The sequence below is a fragment of the Athene noctua genome, chromosome 15 (assembly GCF_965140245.1).
Source record: "Athene noctua chromosome 15, bAthNoc1.hap1.1, whole genome shotgun sequence".
NCBI classification, from domain to species: Eukaryota; Metazoa; Chordata; class Aves; order Strigiformes; family Strigidae; genus Athene; species Athene noctua.
The window spans coordinates 8,372,315-8,391,886 of NC_134051.1; the positions used below are offsets into that span (position 1 = coordinate 8,372,315).

General features: G+C 46.1%; 1 protein-coding gene across 1 annotated transcript; it reads right to left on the reverse strand.

Annotated features, from left to right (window-relative positions):
* Nucleotides 1-603: 603 nt before the first annotated feature.
* Nucleotides 604-19,406, reverse strand: LOC141966700 (kinesin-like protein KIF19). The gene is made up of 20 exons (XM_074919704.1): nucleotides 19,326-19,406; nucleotides 17,016-17,096; nucleotides 14,622-14,732; nucleotides 13,629-13,716; nucleotides 12,898-13,034; nucleotides 12,610-12,735; nucleotides 11,809-12,003; nucleotides 10,877-11,029; nucleotides 9,850-9,972; nucleotides 9,000-9,153; nucleotides 7,282-7,456; nucleotides 6,112-6,301; nucleotides 5,246-5,513; nucleotides 4,953-5,074; nucleotides 4,003-4,145; nucleotides 3,445-3,550; nucleotides 2,332-2,790; nucleotides 1,933-2,086; nucleotides 1,207-1,314; nucleotides 604-680 (listed from the first exon to the last, which is right to left on the reverse strand). The coding sequence occupies exons 1-20, from the start codon at nucleotides 19,404-19,406 to the stop codon at nucleotides 604-606; spliced, it is 3,051 nt and encodes a 1,016-aa protein (XP_074775805.1).
* Between the last annotated feature and the right edge of the window lie 166 nt (nucleotides 19,407-19,572).

Sequence of the window (19,572 nt, forward strand, 5' to 3'; positions counted from 1 at the left end):
GGCTGCAGTCAGATCTGAAATGCTCTGTAGATGGAAAAGAGTTTAGCAATCTCTGGCTGCTCTCAGAGCCAAACATCTGCTCACCCAAACAGCATTCCAGGCGTTCATTACACCTCCCAGCTTCACAGCAACACACAGGGACAGCAGGGAAGAACGGGGAAACTATTTCTCAGGCATTTACACTTGGTTTTAATAGTCAGGAAGCCTCTTGGATGCATGGGTGGCATCCACACTTTTGCCCCAGGGAAAAAAGACAGCTTGGGCTCCATGCTGACATCTTCTGGGAGGTGAACACTGCTGGGAAAATGAGGTTTTCCTCTTCTCTTGGACTCTGTTAACACCCTACTTGTCTTGAAATGAAGCTAACAGCTAGACCGCACAGTACAGAGGAAAGACTTGAAGCAGGGATATGGAAAAAGTAATTTACAGCGTATGAGGTCTCTCTCCCCCCTGCTAGCCTGCCCTTGGCTTTTCAGCATCACAACACAGAAACTAAAATACATTTTAAGTTACGCTCCCCCTGCATCTGCTTCCCTTGACTTCCAGCAGTCTTGAAATTACAATGCTGTGGGGCCACAGAGAGTTCTGCTCCCCTGGTGACTTCTATTTAGTCTTCAGCTGGTTCCCCAAGCGGGCGTCTGGCTGCTGCTTTTGCCGACTGCTGGCACCATCTGCAGGCCCTGTGAGCGAGGGAGGATGAAGTACTCGGTCATGTTTCTCTTCGATTTGAGTCTCATTGCCAGTCAAAATGAGGAAGAGACAGATTGCCACGGGCTGTGGAGGGGAGAGTTTGGCAAAGGCACCAGGATCTGCACATCGTTGCCTCAAGAAAATCCCAAGGTGACACTTTCAGTGAAAGAAGTAGGTTGTCACATGGCTAACTCATCTTAAATTTTGTACTTCACATATGGATTAGACTAGGATTATGAACACCTCTGAAAATGTTGTTTTCTCTTCTTAAGAGGTTATTTTTGGCTAAGAGTGAGATGGAGTGTAACTCATTCTGGAACACTGCCCATGTCATCTGTTGCAAAAAAACCCCATGCTTAAAATTTGGCTGTAAAACCCCTACCCATGTGGCTGCTTTCCCAACTGGACCGTTTGTATTGCATTTACAGCTCTTTAGGTTCAGATTGCAACAGAGCAAGTGCTGAAGAATATAGTAGTGCCTCCTGAGCCAGCCAAGCAGATATTTCACATACTCACCTTTGACTTGCTTCTGTAGGACCCGTCCTTTGATGCGATAGGCGTTGCTCTGCTGGATGGTGCTTGCAGGAGCACTGTCTTTCGGCAGCACCTCTAGTGGAGTCCCCTCTATCAAAGGCAGGGAAAGCTTCATTATAAACAGTGGGAGCAGAGCACGGTTTAAAACCATTTTGCAATGCATGAATCACTAATAGCTAGCTCAAATTATAGCACTGTAAATCAAAAGTTAACCATTTTTAGGAAAACTAATTAGCATCGATAAGCACCTCTTGCCAGAATGGGGAAGGATTCTGGCTCCATTTCAATAGGATTTGGGTACCCAGTTTCCCTAAGCTCATCCTGGCTTTGTGTGTCTGCACAAAGCAAAACAACAGGCTGACAGATGGTCAGTGCAGCCTGTCATGTCTTGGTCTCCTTGCTGAGGCTTGGTTTGGATGTTAAACTGTCTGAATGACTAGACCAAGATCAGCAACTTGTTGCATGTGAACCCAACTGAGCACTAATTCTTCCCCCTAGATTACAGAGGCATAGTTGGGGCAGTGATCTGCAAAGAATATGCTTTCTTACCCATCAAAAGCTACTTAGCTATAAAAAAAAAAAAAAAAAAAAATCAGATTACTAGTAGTTCTGATCATTAGCCTTTACTCTATCTTATTTCTCACATGACAATCCATTGTTTCCAGCAGAGCTGATGCAGGATGTCACCAGCGGCTCTTTGGCCCCTACCTGAACAGTAGCCAACAGGAACCTTGACCTTTGTGGCAATGGATATGCTGCTCACAGCTTTTGTCTGACGGAAGAGTTTAGCTCGGCACAGGTGGTTCTCACAAGCTTTGTCTGTACCGGGGCTCGAGGGAGTCCATTGCTTAGATTTTGAGGTCTGAAAGACAGCAAGTGGAGTTAACCTCGGTGGTATCTCTCACCTCTGATTGTTGCCATGTTGTACCAGAAAGATTCCCTTCCTACCTGACTGGCTTAGCTTGCTGTCTAGGCAGGAGGTTAAGGGCATTATAGTAGACTAAAGATACTTATTTGCCCATGCAGTTTGTATTATGTTTCTCTTACTGTGTTTAAAAAACAGCCCAGCTCTGCTGGGCCTATGCCTTCTGCTCACAAAGGACCTACCCTGTGGAAGTTTGGTTCAAGAGAGCGAGATCTTTTCTTTCTGGCTGTCCTCTCAGCAGGCATCTCCTGGTCTTTCCTGTTCTTCAGCACACCCCGGGCTGGGGAGCACAGCTGGCTCCCAGCTGCAGGCTCCAACAGCAACCCCCCAGTACACGTACTGTCTCTTGTCTGACAGTCTGGGGTGGAACTGGCCTCCAGATACTTCTGCTTAAGCATATCCTCCTCAGGGAAGTGGGCTGAAGAGACTTTGCTTCCAGGATCTCTGTGTTGGGCTCTGGAACGGCGACTGGCTGCAACGAGGGAGATGCTTTTGGTGTTGGCAGCAATTTCCTCCAAGGTCTCCAGACTCAGTGGAACAGCAGCACTGTCTGGAGGTGACTTTTTCCCATGCAAGTCTAGAGACGTGGGGGAACGCAGCCTGGGAGTCATCTTTCCTGCAGTAATACCTGTTGGTTTCTGCTAAAAGTCAAAGCAATAGCAGCATAATTTGATTTTCATTCAAAGTTTTTATAATTTTCCCCTTCAAAGCACTTTCAAACATTTTGAAGACATTAAATTTCGCCTGAAATATAACAACTTCTATGTATAGAGAAACAAAGGCAAAGCTTTTTGACTGTGTATCTCCCATGTGGAGCCATGGCTACAAGAGGATCAAGACAGCAGGCAAGAAACTGATGAGCTCCTAAATCTCCCTCCTGTTCCAGGGTGCTGAGTGAAATTAGTTTCACCAGATAGTCACCAAATCAGGGCCCAGCAGACAGATCAGTTAATGGCATAAAAGGAGGTGCTCATCCTGGACACCACAGGTCCCCTCACAGCAGATTGCATGGTGCATCTCTATTTACAACTCCTGTCCCTCCCCTGGACACACTGGGGACTGGGTGATTCACACAGAGGGAGAGCCCAGATTGGAGGTGGCAGCTAAGCCTTGGCCTCTTAAGTAAATCCCAGGCTTTAAACTCAAGGCCAGTGCTCTAGGAGTGATTTTATTGCCTGCCAAGGTTTACCTTCCTCACATGCAATAGATTTAGCTGCCATGCACGTTCTGCCATCGCAGGAGGAAGGTGCTGTCCACAACAAATGTGCCTTGAATTCAGCTCCTGCTGTACTGACCTGCTGACCTGGGGTTTTTGGCAAACCAGAGAAAGTTGGGCTGAGGTGGTTATCCAGAGATCCCTCCTTCCTACAGGGCGACATTTTAGATGATCTGCAGCTGCCACTGTGAGAAGAATATGCCAGGAAATTAACAGATGAAAAACACAGGCCCTTTATCAACAGGGAGAGATGAAACATGTCTAAATGAGAGCTCTCATGCTGTGGGGAAAGCCAGAAGTCTGGTAAATGTAAACACCACAGCAATAAAGGGCTTCAGGATTCATGAAGGAAAGAGATTTTTGTCCCCTGATCCTCACAGACTTTGCTACTTTATTTTGTTTAAATCCTTGTCAGTCAACTGAAGCAAATCCAAACATTTCCCATAGTCCTCTCTGCAAAAGCTCCTGCTAAAATACAGAGTTACTTCACAAAAGCAGTGTTCTTCAGTCTTGTCTTACAAATTCCAGTTTCTGGAGGTTCTTCCAGTTTGGTATCACGCAGCTTTGGGGATTTAGCTGGGGGCTGCCAGGTGCCCATGCCCTAGAGAGTAAGTCTAATGAGAAAGGTCCACATTACCTGTCTGACTCCAGGGTGATGGAGGGAATGTCAAACTTCACCCCCCAGGGAAGATCCTTCATGTTCCCAGGTAGGCCCTTTCTGACCTCATCTTTATTTAGATCCAGATGCTGACTTACATCCAGAGATGGGCTGTTGTGGGGCTGCAGGAAGAGGGGACAAGGAGATCCTCAGCAGATTTTCTCACTGTAAACCCCCTCCTCTAGCCTTGACTCCCAGCCTCTGGTCACATAGACTTTGGATACCTCATGTGCTTTTCCATAGTTTCAGCCACCTGCTATTTGCTCCCCTCCTGCAGAAAGGCACCTGAAGTAGTTTAATCTCTCATAGAACAACATGACTAGCATTAAGTTTATTATTCAAGGTGAAACCCAACTCCTTGCTCCATTCCGTCTAGGCAATTACAATAAATAAGAGACGCTGCTGCTTGGACTCCCTGCTGAAGACTAGCAATTCCCTGGCAGCACCTTACTGTCTCAAAAGACACAAGTTTTCCAAAGACAAAGGGGCCAGCATCATCTTACCTTTCTTGCAGAAAAGGCCCAAAGACCCCAATAACAACTGTGTCTTGAGCAGAGGCCTCCAGAGAGGATGGTCTCCTTCAGCAAGCAGTCAGTTGCACGTTTGGCCATCTAACCTTTGCTTCTGTTTGCCACCAAGCCAGTTATCTCTCTCAAATCTAATGCAACAGAAACCAGGAGGATAAACACTCTGGCTCATTCACAGCCTTCCTGGGTCCTCATCTGTCTCTAAAAACCTTATTAATTCTCTGAGTCAAAGGGAAGGAGAGCGGAGCTCTAGGGAGACAACATGTTCCTAAAACAAAGCTCTGTACAGCTCCTGACTGGCACCAGGGCCCAGCCAGGCTTTGGGTGTGTACGAATCTATGGCCATAACACAAGGTCATGGACAGCTTGGATCCTCCAGCACAAAGGTCTGCTCTGCCTTACCCGGAGCATGCCGGACATCACTGAATGCAGCAGCAGCAGGCGGTTCAGCGTCCCCTCCTCCAACTCAGAGAGGTGCAGGCGGTGTAACCTCACCAGTGTCTCTGGGACAGGAATGTTCTGGGCTGGAGCAGAGATGAGGAGGAAGAGTTAAAGATCATTCCTAGATAAACAGCTGAGAACTGTGGAGTCATGACATCCAAGACAAGGTTTTCTGGGTGAATTGTTCTTCACTTTGGCAGCAGAAAACAAAGCTCAGAGATAATGACAGTGCAGGAACAAAGCTGCTACTTTACCTTTTATCAGCATCTGCTGCTGCTGAATAATTTCTTCACAGAGTAGCATGTGCTGCTGCAGTTGCTGGATCACAAAATCCTTCTGGCACAATAGACTCTCCTTGTACAGTGTATTTGCCTGCAGCTCTGTGTTGCCAAGCTCAAGCTCATGGGCTCTGCAGAGGAGCCTTAGAACCTCTTGCTGATCCTCACTGGCGATTTGTCGGGGAAAAAACTCCATCTGGGAAGCTTTTTCCTTGGCATTTGCTAAGCACTGCTCCAGCTCTGACTGAAAAAGATAGATGGGGCATTGTCAAGGCAGTTTGGCTTCTTGGGATAACAAAGACATCTGAGCAAATCTGTGCTGTGTCCTTCATGCTGAGATTAAAGTAATATCTACAAAAAGTATTTTGTTCATTCTGCTAGCAGCCACCACGTTTCAGACATGGCAGATATATCCAGATGCACAGTCCTTGCCTAGAGGAACTCACAAACATTAACATTAGTTACCAAAAAAATAATCACCAAAAGTGATTACCAAAACATTGAACCAATCAGTGAGTGATAAACCTTCAGAATACCCCTGGAAGGGGAAGTGGGAAGAATTAGCTCACTTATGAGTGGACAAGCCCAGACAGTGGGATTTTCCCTCATCCTAAAAAAAAAAGGGACAGAGGCAGGATGCAAATACCAGTGTTGCCACGCTGCTTCCTTCAGCAGCCCAAAGTATTTAGGAGTTCAGCTGCAATGCAGGTGCCACGTGGCTTTTGCAGTGCTAGCTGAAAGCCACAGGAACCTCTCTGAGTTATGCTGCTGCCATCCTGCCCCCAGGCACCCGCTGGGCAGAGGTCAGACTTGTGACCGTGACGGCACCTTCACCTCCTCACCTTCAGGGATGCCGTCTTGTGCTGTTCTGCCAGCAGCAGGTTGATCTCTTCTCTTGCTGCTGTAACTTCATGAGGTTCAGGTGCACCTGTGATACCCACTTCTCTGTCTTCCTCCTCTGTGTTTTCATCTTTCTCCTCCTTTGCTGGTTTGCCATACTTGCATGCACCCTGAGCCTTCTCTCGTTCCCAGCTGCCGAAAGAAGAAAGGAACTTCTGGGACACAGTGACATAGCTCTAATGATGCATGCATAGCCTGTGATTGTATCTGTCCAACTTCTTCTTGCATAACAGCAGCAGAACTAATTAGCCCAGGCTGGTCTGGAGCTGGACCGTGCAGAAGAGCACAATTAGCTTCCTCCCATTTGGATGTCTGTAGGACAGGCCTCCTATGTGGTCTTTCCATAGCAAGGAGAACAGTGCTTTTCCACACCTCATCACGAAGTGTTGCCTATTCGCAGGTACTTGTTGAATATCTTCAGTGTCCTGAAGATTGTTTTAAGTACAAATGACCCAAATCCTGAGTGACTATAATATATACATATTAGGTGGGAGACTAGTGATAATGAGAGGGAACTGGTACCTGCTTATAGTTTATCCAGAAGAAAGGGATGATGATGCTTTCTCTGACATCATGCCTAGATGAAAAAACCACTTTCCAAACACAGTGACTGAACCACAGAAGGACGAACAATCACAGTCTGTGCTGCCATCCAGTTTTTCCATTAAAACCCAAGTCCAAAATAAGGTCCAAATAGAGATTATATATCTACCATTTATACTTCTAGTCTTGAGCTTAAACTTGATGCTAGAGGTATCTGGTTGCCTTATGGAGCTACATCAGGCAATTGCATGGCAGTGCAGCACCACGTGCAGGCTGCAGCCTCCTTACAAGCACCAGGAGGGATTAGGGATGTGTTTCTCAACAGCCAGAAATCACCCGTTGCAAATATAGCACCTTAATCTAAGGCTTAGAGTCGCATGGACTTAATTTACTTTAAATCCCAGGGTACCTTTTGCAGACCACTACCCTCCCAAGTTTTTCCTTATCACACAGTTAATTCTCAAACCTACACTTGATCTCATCCTTCTGTCATTTAGTTGGGGGGACCATGGGATATTGGCATTTCTCACAGTGAGTTTGGAGGAGCTGAAAGCTAAGATGGTACTCACTCTGTGATTGTTAGGAGGTGTCTGCAGGTATCAACATGCAGCTCGATGTTGGTGTTTTCCAGCTCCATCAGGCTGCGACGCATCTCCATCTGCTCCCTGAAAGCACCGATCAGCTGTGCCCGCAAAGCGTTCATTGTTTGCCCACTGCGTGCCTCAGGGCCTTGGTTCCTCTCTGCTGCAGGAGAAGACATTTCTGATCTGACATTAGATCACATAAACTTTTGCCAAGTCCTACAAAACTACTGTGGGACCAAGCCACTCAGTCCACATGCTATGAGGCTTTCATTTATAGGACTCTGCTTCGTTCTACAGTCTCTTGAACTTAATAATGTGCTTAAGAAATCTGATATATCTTTATGATTGTATTATTAGCAATAAATAAGCCTCATTGCCACTGCTTTTGTGAGTATTAAGAGGATACTGCATTGCAGGGGCATCTCTTCCCCCTTTACACCTGCCAAAAAAGGAAAAAGTATTGTTTTTTCTATGCTTGTTACCTAGAAATGACCTTGGGTATTGGTAGCAGAGACCTATCGTATCTCATGTCTTGTCTGTCAGAGTACTTGACTGTTTTTATTTCATTCCTTGCCAGATTCACTGACAAAAGGAGCAATCCCCAGGGCAGAACAATCATTGTTTTAAAAGCTTTGTCCTGCCCTCCTCCCTATTTTATTTTTTTTAATTAAGTGCAACGAACTGTACAACAGAACTCCGTGTCCTGACACAGCCTCAGAGCCTGTGGTGACGCAGGCTACAGACTCAGTCACCGCTCTGTAAGGGTTCAGACTTCCCACAGCAAATGTCACCACTTGATGTCAAAGCTCTTTTCAAGGGCAGGTTTGGGAAATTTAACACATTTTAATGTTGGTGAAGATGCTGAAAATGTTGAATGTGCTGTTGTCATGGTTTAACCCCCATCAACTGCTAAGAACCTGTAGCCGCTCGCTCACTCCTCCCTGCCCCACACCCTGGTGAGATGGGGAGGAAAATCGAAAACAAGTAAAACTCATGGGTTGAGATAAGAACAGTTTAATAATTGAAATAAAATATAATAATAATAGTAATGAAAAGGAAGATAACAAAGAGAGTGACTTAACACCCAAGAAACACAAGTGATGCCCAATGCAATTGCTGACTGATGCTCAGCCAGTCCCTCAGCAGCAATCCGCCCCTCCTGGCCAATTCCCCCCAGTTTATATACTGGGCATGATGTCATATGGTATGGAATATTCCTTTGGTCAGTTTGGGTCAGCTGTTCTAGCTGTGTCCCCTCCCAACTTCTTGTGCCCCTCCAGCCTTCTTGCTGTCAGGGCACGAGAAGCAGAAAAATCCTTGACTTAGTATAAACACTACTTAGCAATGACTAAAAACATCTGGGTGTTATCAACTTTATTCTCATACTAAATCCAAACCACAACACTATACCAGCTATGAGGAAGAAAATTAATTCTATCCCAGCTGAAACCAGAACAGTTGTCCAGTCACACAATACATCAGATAGACTCATAGAGAAAAACAACTTCCATTTCTCCTGCCTGCCTCCACCACCCTTCAGACCATGTCCTCTGCTCTGCTTCTCTACAAGCATTGCTGAACCAGCTTCCCCCAGATACGCCTACATAGAGGCCACCAAGTGCTACCACAACCTGTCCACACAGCTCCTCTCCACGCTCTCTCCCCTCCAGATACCCCAGAATAGTTCTTGCTCTGGGCTCTACCTTGCAGATCCCCAAGGTCGGAGCTGACTGCACTTTTCTCCTTCTCCTGGTTTTCACCCCTCGCCTTCAGACGCTCGATCTCCCTGCGGAGGTCTGCGATGATGCTGGTGTATTGGTCGATGTGGTAGGAGACGTTCTGCAGGTTACACTTTACCTGGTGAGCCAGAATATGTGAGCGTTTGTCCCAAGGCCTGTTATTGGTACAATGGCTGCAAACAAAGCTATGCTTTCAGTTGGAGGGGCACTGAATCCTGTGATGGGAAAGAGTTTCCCCAGTCATGAGAGAAAACTGTAAATCAGTAGTTTTCCCTAATTCTGGGAAATTCCCAAAAGGTAATAGAGAAAAGCCAGGGACCCTGTATCCACAGGGAAAATGCAGAGATCCACAGAGAGCAAAAACCCTGTTGTAGATCATTGTTCATCTTCCTTTAGCCCACAAGCCTCTCCATTTTATTCCTCCTTTTAGCAGCCCCTCGTATTTCTCTTCCAGGCCCAGCATCCCCACTGGGACATTCCCCATACACTGCCCTCCCAAAGTGGTCATCTTCCAACCATCATTCCTTATATTCTGCACCCAGGTCCATACCAGGCACATTATTCTCTGTCTTTCCATTATTCTGCTCCCTTGCTTTGACCCTCATATTCCTCTTCTCATCCATGACCCACACAGTTTGCTTTTCACTGTTCCCTTCATCTGCTTTTCTTCTGTCACTCACACTGAGCCTCTACACCACCCTGCACTGCCCCCTCCTCAAGTTTGTTCTCCCATCATCCACTACATTTCCTATTTCTACTTTGAAAGCTTTTAACCTCTAACCCCCACCTCCCTGTGAGTTGCTTGCTCATTTACCTGTGTCTTGATGTTTTTTGCTCGATAGGCATAGATCAAGGTCATTCGAGATTCTTCAAAGGAGGTGCTGGCTGGGCTGATATGTGCAATCATAACAGTCCTGCTGTTGCCCCCTAATGAGTCCTAGAGGGATGCAACGTTGCTGTGGTTAGTACGGACATGACAGGGTCTTGCTGCTCGGTGGTAACTGCCCTGGCTCGGTACCCTTGCAGTTCATTGAGATTCTGGTGGAGAATCCCAATTAGGAGTGAAGAAATGGCTGGTAAAATACCGTTCATTAGGCTCTCTCTCCATCAATAGCAAAATCAATAAGTAATTAACTATCTACAAAAGAAGAATTTTTGCAAGAAAATGGCAATTTCCACAGATATGCTGGTAACTTCTCAATGCTGCTGACAACAGAAGCCTGCCTTTTTCTCCATCCCTTCTCCTCCCCACCGTCCTCTAGTAAAAGCATCTGCCAGGCAGCGACAGCGGTAGCTCAGCACCAAGACTTGAGGTGAGGTTCATAAATGAAGTTGTAAAGGATCTATAAAAGAACCAGTGTAGCAGAGAGCCTGTCTGCAACCTTTCTGATTTCCTAAAGGAGACGACTTACGACAGCACATAGTCACTCTTAGTCTCTCTTCCTCCTGCCCCAACATCATCCAAATTTATTAGCCCATTTCACCCAATTCTTACAGAAAGAATGAAACAAAGGCAATAAGTTCATTAATAAAGAAAAAAAAAATCACTTATCACCTGCGAGCTTACAGACATAAACCCAAATCTATAGGATTTCCTAACCCTGTAGGAGGTCCTTCCTTAACGGTGCCAATGAGAACATGTTTATTACAGAGACAGCACTGCCTGAGTTAAGCCCTGACTGCATTGCAAAGCTCGTGCAAGATCCCAGAGGAGCATTCCAAGCTGGGTAATGACAATGCACAGAGATATTTAAGGATCAGCTCTCAAGCCTTGGCCGATTTGAGTGGTGATAGCAGCAACAGACACATCAGGCTCCTTGCTGACCCGCAGCGTACAGTACCTTCAGCAGGCGGGTGAGTTTGCTGTCTCGAAAGTTGACAAACTGGGCCCGGCTCCCCCCCTTCTCACTCAAAGCGTTGATGCAGTTGCCCAAAGCCAGCAGTGAGCGGTTGATGTGGGCTCCTTCCTTCATCCTCTTGCCCCGGTTCTGAGTCTGTTGAGAGGGGAGGGAGGGAGGACAGACAGACAATGAACACGCTTGAGAACGGTGGGTCTGTGCCCAGGGAAGATGTGCAGCATCACCTGGGTCAAGGTTTGGATGTCAAAGCAATGCTTCCTGCAAAAATCAACCTGAAGTGGGTTAAACCCCACTGAGGCACAGAGGTGCTGGTAGAAGTACATTGCTTGGAAAAGATGACCCAGATCTGACCTCTTCATTCTTAAAAGATAGCTATTAATTATCTTTTAAAGATTATTTCAGAAATTAAGATGCGTAATAACATCACTCCAGAAATCCTGATCTCAGTAGAAATATTGGGTATATAAAATCTCTCTCCCTCAAATCACCTCCCTTAGTTCCAGCATTTCCTTCTTCCCATAGGAGCCAGCTGCCTTATTTTCCACCCACCAGCATCCCTCTATTCCACTGGTATCAGCTTTCTCTCTGACAGCCCAGCTGATCCTTACCTAACAGACTTCAGCTTCTCTTTAGATGTGAAATTCACTGCTGCTTTTTCAGAACCGAGAAGAGGCTGCAGCCAAAAGCTGGTTTACATTTTTCCAATTACACTAGTTTGTCTAATATGAAAGATATTACCAATATCATAAAATTTTGTCTTTATTTTCAGGCTCTCGGGTACAAACTACTGCTCTAAAACAACAGAGGAACACAGTGCTGGTTTCCCCAGGGATGAGGACAGCCTTGCAGGGCCTGCACGACAGGCCAGGGAATCCAGCCTGGTCTCACCAAAAGCTGCTGAGCTCCAGACGTACCTGTGCTGCTCTCTCTGACCCTGCCAAGTCGACCATGAAAAGTTTTCCAATAAGCATTTCCTTGCCCACCACCTTCCTTCGGCTTTTCTGCGTCACCGTCACCTGCAGCACTGCGTGGGAGCGGGAGGACGTCTTGTTGGCAGCAGTGGGTTCCTGGGTGCGTTGCTTGTTTCCTTTCATTAACAGCTGCATGATCTAAACGATGCAGAAGAGCATGTGGAGGTATACAGCTCTGTCTGAGCCACAGCACGGCTTTCCCTGCAGACTGAACACCTCAGCCAGGGTGTGGGCAGACTGGTCCCACTCATGAGAGTGGGGGTTTTGCTGTTGATTTTCCCCAGATCTCCCCCTTTGGCTTGTGACCTTGGAAGTGCGGGTTTGTTGGGTTTGGGGCTGTTTTCCTGTTTATCTACATGTGCCTTGGACACAAGAAGTGCATATCAGTGTAGTTCAAGGGGGTTTCGTTATTCCTTCTCCCTCTCCAAACGGTTTGTTGACACGTGTGTACAGAAATCAAAGCACTCCCATCCTTCCAGGAAAGCAGCATGCACCTGGGGGAAGCAGAGCTAGCAGGAGGTTAGCTGGGAGTTTTAGCCTGGTTTCTACCACTCACATGGCTCCATGATCAGCCCTTTCCATACAATTCGTCACATTAATCCAGTTCCACCAAGGTCCTGCTACAAAAGGTCCTTGTTACTGAGTAAGGCACAGGCAATAGGAAAGCGTCAGGGAATTTTAAAGCACTGATGAAAGCACAAACCCCCTCCCTTTGCCCTCACTGTGGGCCACAGCCCAAGGTACCTCCTGAGCATTTGTTGTGGAGACTTCTGTAATTCCTGCTATCTGGATGCTACCTCTGGAGTCCTCTCTCAGGTCTAAGAACCCTGAGGATGGGTTCAGGAGGTCACGGATCACTTCGTTATAGATCTGAGGGTAAGAAACAAGGGGTTAGTGTGAGGCTATCAGTGGGTCCTTAGATCTGCAAAGAGGGTTGAGTTGATCTGCATTTCAGCAGGCAGACTCGGACTCCCCACTTCCCATTACACCTGTTCCACAGAGGCCGGATCCAAGGCAACACAGACACTTCACCTCCAGGTAGGACATGGAGACTGTGTGATCCATCTCCTCGGCCGTAGCTTCAAGGGCCTTGAAGAGGTCATCAAGGGCGCGGATATAAATCCCTGGTTCACAGTCTGTCCCGAGCATCGTGTAGGTTTTTCCTGCTCCTGATAAAGATACAAAGAAGAGCACCAAAGCCCAACTTCCACATGAACAAGTTTCCACAACAAACAAATCCTGGTTTCCCACTGATTTCTGTCCTTCATCCCCTAACTTCCTCCAGTTACTCCAGTTTCTCACCCCACAGTGATGCTGCCTCAGGAAACACATGGCACATACCATCATCCAAAAAGGGTAGGAAGAGGACTTGAAGCTGGGCAGATAGGTAGGTTAACTGCCCACCTGGGTGTTCAGAGCTAGAGTAGAAAAATATTTTCATATAGACTGTAGTCTGTAAGTGCTTTCTACATTGCTCTCCTGAGACCAGTCTCCAGCGTTGCAGAGGCCCTCATCTCCTCCTCCTTTTTAAACGGAAAGATTTGTCTCCACTGAATTCCACCTCAATTAAGTGACTCTTAAACAGGGCGGTTTTGCTCTTACTTTGGCATTTAAGGGAGATCCACACTTCCCAACAAGAATGGTATTTTAATGCTTCAGTCTTGTCCTCACAGTAAGTAATTAATTGGCATTACAGCTCACTTCTGCTTTGTACAGATATATTTTATTCATCGGGAGCAGTACAGCTACAGAGACTACTTTACCTGTTGGGCCATATGCAAAAATGGTTGCATTGTAGCCAGAAATGACTCCTCCAATCAGGCTTTTGGTCGTGGACACATACACTTCCTCCTAATTCAGTCAAAAAAGCATAAATTTTTGGTCAGGCACAACAGCTGTCAAAAAAATCAATACCTAATTGCATTCCCTATGATTTTCTCACAAATTTCTTGGGTTTTGGAATGATTTGTGAGCCATTTGAGTTGTGACACGTCAAAATGAGCAGAAAAGCACAGAGGTTTATTGAATTTTCTAAATGCATGGAAGATTCAGGAGCTTACTAAAACAAATGTTCTTAAATACGATTATTTTCTTGGACTCTGAACATGGAATTCTTTGTTTTTAATTTGTGACTGCTGAAAAAGGGAGTAAATTATCTCCTTGGCCTTATCCTTTACAGAGAAGTGCCACCGGGCCTCCAAAAACGTCTTAGGTAGCACACAAGCGTGCCACGCTGATGTTAAATGTGAAAGAGAACACCGATAGCCCAGTTGCTTGTGAGAAGCAAGGCAGCATCGTGGCGATCACAAAATGCAGGTGCTGATGAAATCCTTATACTGCACCTTACATCTGACTGCAAAACACAGCTCTGTAGGGCACTAGAGCTCACTCCATGAGCCTGTAAAACAAGAGGTACAGGGAAGAAGTGTGGGAGCAATGAAGCCAAGCAACGTGACCATGATCTCATTCACCGGAGACCTCAGGAGATAAAGCTCCTCATCTCTGCTCAGGTGTGTTGCGTCTGGGGAGTCCCGATGCAGGAGGGAGAGCCAGACTGAATACTGCAAATCTCCCTGCTTCTCTGACAAAAGGAAAACCCTCACAGTCCTCTCGCCTTCAACATCATCACCTCTTTTATCTGGGTGACACGTGGCCTCTGGGATGTGCAGTTCTACTCACCTGCCAAAAACATTCATCTAAGAAGGGAAAACAATTCTAATGTTAAGCCTTTTGGTTAAAAAAGGGAAGGATGTTACCTGAGTTGCTCTGTGATCAAAAACCATGTCAAATACAAATGTTTTTTCTCGGGATCTGTTAGCTCGCAAGATGTCATCTGGATCTTCGGTTGGATCCATCAGGACCACTCTCTGTTATAAGATAAAGTCAGAACAAGAACCGTTATGTCTGGGTTTTGTTAACAGCCTGTCAGGATTTCTTACAGCACTATCGCCATTGCATCTCTTGGCCAAAGGAACATTGGCACTTCAGCTTCGCATGGAAAATACACTTGCACGCACAACGTGGAGGCCAACAAGCTTTGTCTTGCAAGTGATGTCACATCTTCTGTAATCTGGAGGAGTAGTAGTTGCTGCAAAATGCTCTGAAGGTCCGTTGTGCAGTGAAACAGTCACTGGCATTGGGTAATCGCCGTGGTTGTGGGGACATGACACCCAACCAACGCCTGTGCAAGCAGGAGGGGGACAGGACCTCTTACCTCAATTTTCAACCAAGATTCAGAGAGAGGAGCTGTGAAAGAAAACAGTTAAGTTCCTCAGGAGCAAAAGTGCCCAAAGTCATCTTCCAAAGCCTTTCCTGCAGCAGGACTGACAGAGATATCTGCATTGCTCAAGGACAGAAGCTTCATTCCGTTTCTGGCTTTTATTAAGAAAAAAAAAAATGGTGGGAGAAGAGTTGCAGCAAGTTACAGAACTGGTTCTGTTTCTTTTCAGTCCCTTAGGATCTATTTTAGTACATAATTATCACAGTATATAATTACTGCAGAGAATAGTACTCTTTCTCCTCCACTGAAACGGCTCATAAGGAGATGCTGTAGCCTCAAAGGAAGGGACAGAGAACCCAGTGCCTCTTACTCCAGAGCAGCTTTTACTCTTTCTCAGGTAAACAGATCATTAAAAAAGCAATTAGAGCATAGATCAACCACCACTTGACCTACAGAATAACTGCACTGGTGTGCTAGGCATGGGAGAAACACAAGCACCTAGGACAAGTGCCCACAGACATTCAGGAAGTGTCAAGACTTTGTTTGGGTTTTTTTTTTAGTTTTGTGTTTTCTGCTAAATTCCAAATCTCTAACCAGTATCTGTAGCTTTGATCTGCAAGTTTTAAAATTATCAGGAAGATATTTTTTTTTTTTAATTCTTTAGTTTTCACTGGTCCAGCTCAGGCCTTAAAACTTGAAGCAACACAAGCACAACCTCCAAAGGGAATTCCTGGTTTATCCGCAGCAGTGGTGTTCGCCTGCAAAAGAGTCTAATCATGTGCAGATGCAAGTGTGACAGCAAAGACCAGAACTTGGAGAATGAGGTCAGCATGTTTCCTTTAAAAATTCTGCCTGTAAGACTTTCAGACCCCTCTTACTGAGTCCTTGCAGCGTCCAAATTTTGCTTGTAGTGTATCCAGGCATCCAAAAGAGTCCTCCTCTTGCAACACCTTATCTAACCAGCAGTATTCTAAAAGCATAAACCTTCTGCTATTGCCCGGAAGCATTAAAACATAACAAGACAGTACAGAGTCAATTTTGAGTTAGGATTAATAAGCAGCCAGCAGCAGCTCTAAATGAGTTAGGCTGGGAGTAAATATAGCAGGGAACATGATGTAAATCAAAATACACCAAGAAATCTAAGCACTTCAACTGCCCAGTCAATTAATTTGCTTTCATAATTACAGTTATTTGAATTATTAAGAGAAACTCATAGATAGAAGTTACTCAGACTAATGTAATGCACATTTCCTTCCCAGACTTCCATTAGAGAAAATAGATCTCAGGCCAGATGATGCAAGTCTGAATAAGCTATATAAAAATAAAGCTGATATCCTTGTGAGGTTAATGACTGCTTTAAAAAAAGAAAAGAAGAGAAAAAAAGAATGTTTCACCTGTAAGGTGCTAAACAAAAATTGCATTTGTAAGATAATGCATAAAAAGGAAGAAGATTGATGTTCTCTCTGCTTCAGAGGGCTGCTATCATTGACTATGGCAAGGAGACAAGAGACAAGATATATAGCAGAATTAGTGTGCATTCAGAGAGGGTTCAGAGAAAGATCAGCTGAAGCACGATAGAAAATAATGGGACTTACATTGGAAGAGAAGGTAAATAACAAGGGCACAATAAAAATATGGAAATAGATGTAGCGATGTAGAAATGGTAGAGTGGGGACCTCCTGCAATCCCTGCCTCTTGAAGAAGAACAAGAGGTAGAAGATGCAGAACTAGAGGAAAGAAGCGCCATTTGCACGGAAGCTGTATCCCGCCGCATCCCAGCAAGGCCAGGAGTTTTGCAGGATTTGAAAGCGTTTGCATGTGAGCCAGAAGAGCTGGAGTCTCGAGGTGGTCCGCGTGGTAGCCGGCAGAGTCCCCGGTCGCCATGGCAGGGGTCTCGTGCAGCCCAGGCACAGCTCCCACCCCAGCTCACCTGCTCACCCGCCCTGCGGGCAGCGAGGGCAGCTCCCTCCTCTGCTTCCACTGCGTTGATGGGACGGATGCGAAGGGCCACCTGCACACACAGCACACACACCTGTGACTTACCTGCAGCGGGGCTCAGCTCTGTGCAAGCACCAGCGATATCTACAGCTTCTTACTGCACCTCTTCTGCTGATCAGTCTTAAAGCCTTAAGCTTAGGGCCTGGAGAGTTTAGGGAAGTTTACAATGTTTAAACCAGTTAATACTCCCCTGATTTGCACTTTTACCTTGACGAATTCTTCCTCCCTCTTCCCCTATCTCTAACACAGCAAGACTCCAACTGATTGACAGAAGGCAGCAGAATAAATTCAGCCGTGTCATTGCTGCTGCCAGCAGGAACCTTCGGAGATCCAGGACTGTGGTACCAACAGCCACCGAGCTGAGCATGCTTACAGATTCCCCTGGTGTTCCCCAAACACTGATTAAAGTTATCCGTGACAAAGAAAGGGAATTGCATTTCACTAAGTACCCATTTTGTTTAATCCCAGGTAGGAATCGTTATGAGCCTGTTCAACCAGATCAGAGCAAGTTGTCCCTGATCTGTGTGGGTCCCGCTGGGTTCCTTGGAAGCTGGAAATTCATCACAGGACCAGAGCGACTATAAAGTAGCAATTAACTGCCAGTGCCTTGTACCACAACTCAATCAGTCAGGAACACAGTACTCTGTTTTGAAAGACAGTAATTTGACCCAAAGATTCAAAACACACAGGCTGCACTTGTCAGTATTAATAATAATGTATTTCAGCCTGTTTAATCTAGAGGTGAAGCAATAAAGCGTGGTGTCATGGATCAGTTGTGGGATTAATTGGGCCCCCCAATGCTGGGGTCCTGCTCTGGCCCTGACTCACTGCAGCTGAGGGCAGGTTGCACAGTTCCAGATCCCAAACCTGTGTGCCCAGTGACAGGTCTCCGGAGAACATCACCGATTTGAAATCCCACCTAAAAGCTGGCCTTGGCTTCTCGGCTAGTAACAGAGATTTGAAAGATTCTATTTTCACCTTTCCATAGCTGTTCTCCCTTTCAGAAAATACAGCAGGATCTCCTTAGCAGCTGCTGACAGGAGAGCTGATGCTGATAGAACACTACATAATGCACTTAAGTGGTGTCTCAGCAGGAGGGTGTGCAATTATTGAAACAGATTTGTTCTATGGCCCCACCAGTCCACAAGCAACTAGTTTCTATAGGAACCAGATTTATTTCCACAGTAACAAGTCAAGCTACTTGTCAATTTAATGAGGGTTTCATGAACAGCTCTCATGAACAGCAAGCCCTGTAGTAGACATATTTGAGTAGTTGCAGCAACAGCAAAAAATATTTCTTCACTGTGAATATCTTAGAATACAAGCTAAGCTCCTCGGCTTCGGGTAACTTTTAATATTCATGAGAATGCAACAATTAGCTTCATCATCTCCCTAAACACATGTGAATGACACCATTCTGAGCATTTCATTCCCATAAGCTGAAGTCATTTTAGAATTTGAAAAAAATTATCTTGCTCACCATAATGCCAAATTCTGCTGGAGGAATAGGAGATCGTGCAAGTCTCTCTCGGACTGCCTTAACCTCTGGAATAGTCTAGTTAATCACTGTATTCACAAACCCTAGCCGCTGAGGGCAAGAAAACAAACCCAAATAAGCAGCATGTGGAGATGGGTCACACCAAGTACTAAGGCTTTTTCTTGCATTAAAGAGGAATGCAAGGTATTCTAGATATTATTGACTTTAAGAGATTCCCCTTTGAGCAGAGGTTTCTGTATCTGCCTCAGTTGTGTTTCAGCACATGAGGGCAATGCTTCAGTTTAACAGAGTGCCACAGGGCTGAAGGTTGAAACTTGGGGATTACATTTTCAAAGCACTCCTCTGACTCTGATCACCACAGAGAGATGTGTGAGAGAGATGCTCAGACAGGACTCTAATCCCAGCTGCTTTTGATGACTCTGTCACTCAAACAGATCCCAAAGAGATGGGCATGCTGGAGATCACTGTTCAAGGAGTAACCACCATCACCTGCCAGATTACCCAGCCTCACCTCCCCTCCTATACATTTTTCCCCCCTGCAGGATATTTAAACCCAACTTTTGCTTTAAATCATACAGAGTTTTGCACAAAGAGAGCAAGTTTACATTTTTGCCCTCTGGCTGGGCCACAGAGGCCAGGAACACCAGCAGACAGCTGGTAATGCCGACAGGAAGGATGCCAGGGCTGGGCACAACCCAGCTGCTTCTCCCCATCCCACATCCTCCCCATCACCAGCGGGCTCACCGTAAGCTGCTGCTCCTTCATGGCCGAGCTGTGAGATGATGCCAGCTCAGGGCTGGGCGATTTGCCCAGGGAGGTGCACATCGAGCTGGAGCCCTTCAGGAAGACTGAATGGTTCAGAGGCAGCAGCCATCACCCCAGGGAAGGAGAGAGGCAACACCTGTGCTCCCCCAGGGGAGAGGAGTGCAGGGACAGCAGGAGAGGCAGCGGTGAAACACCGAGCCCCGGGGAAGGGGGATGCTGCAGCACA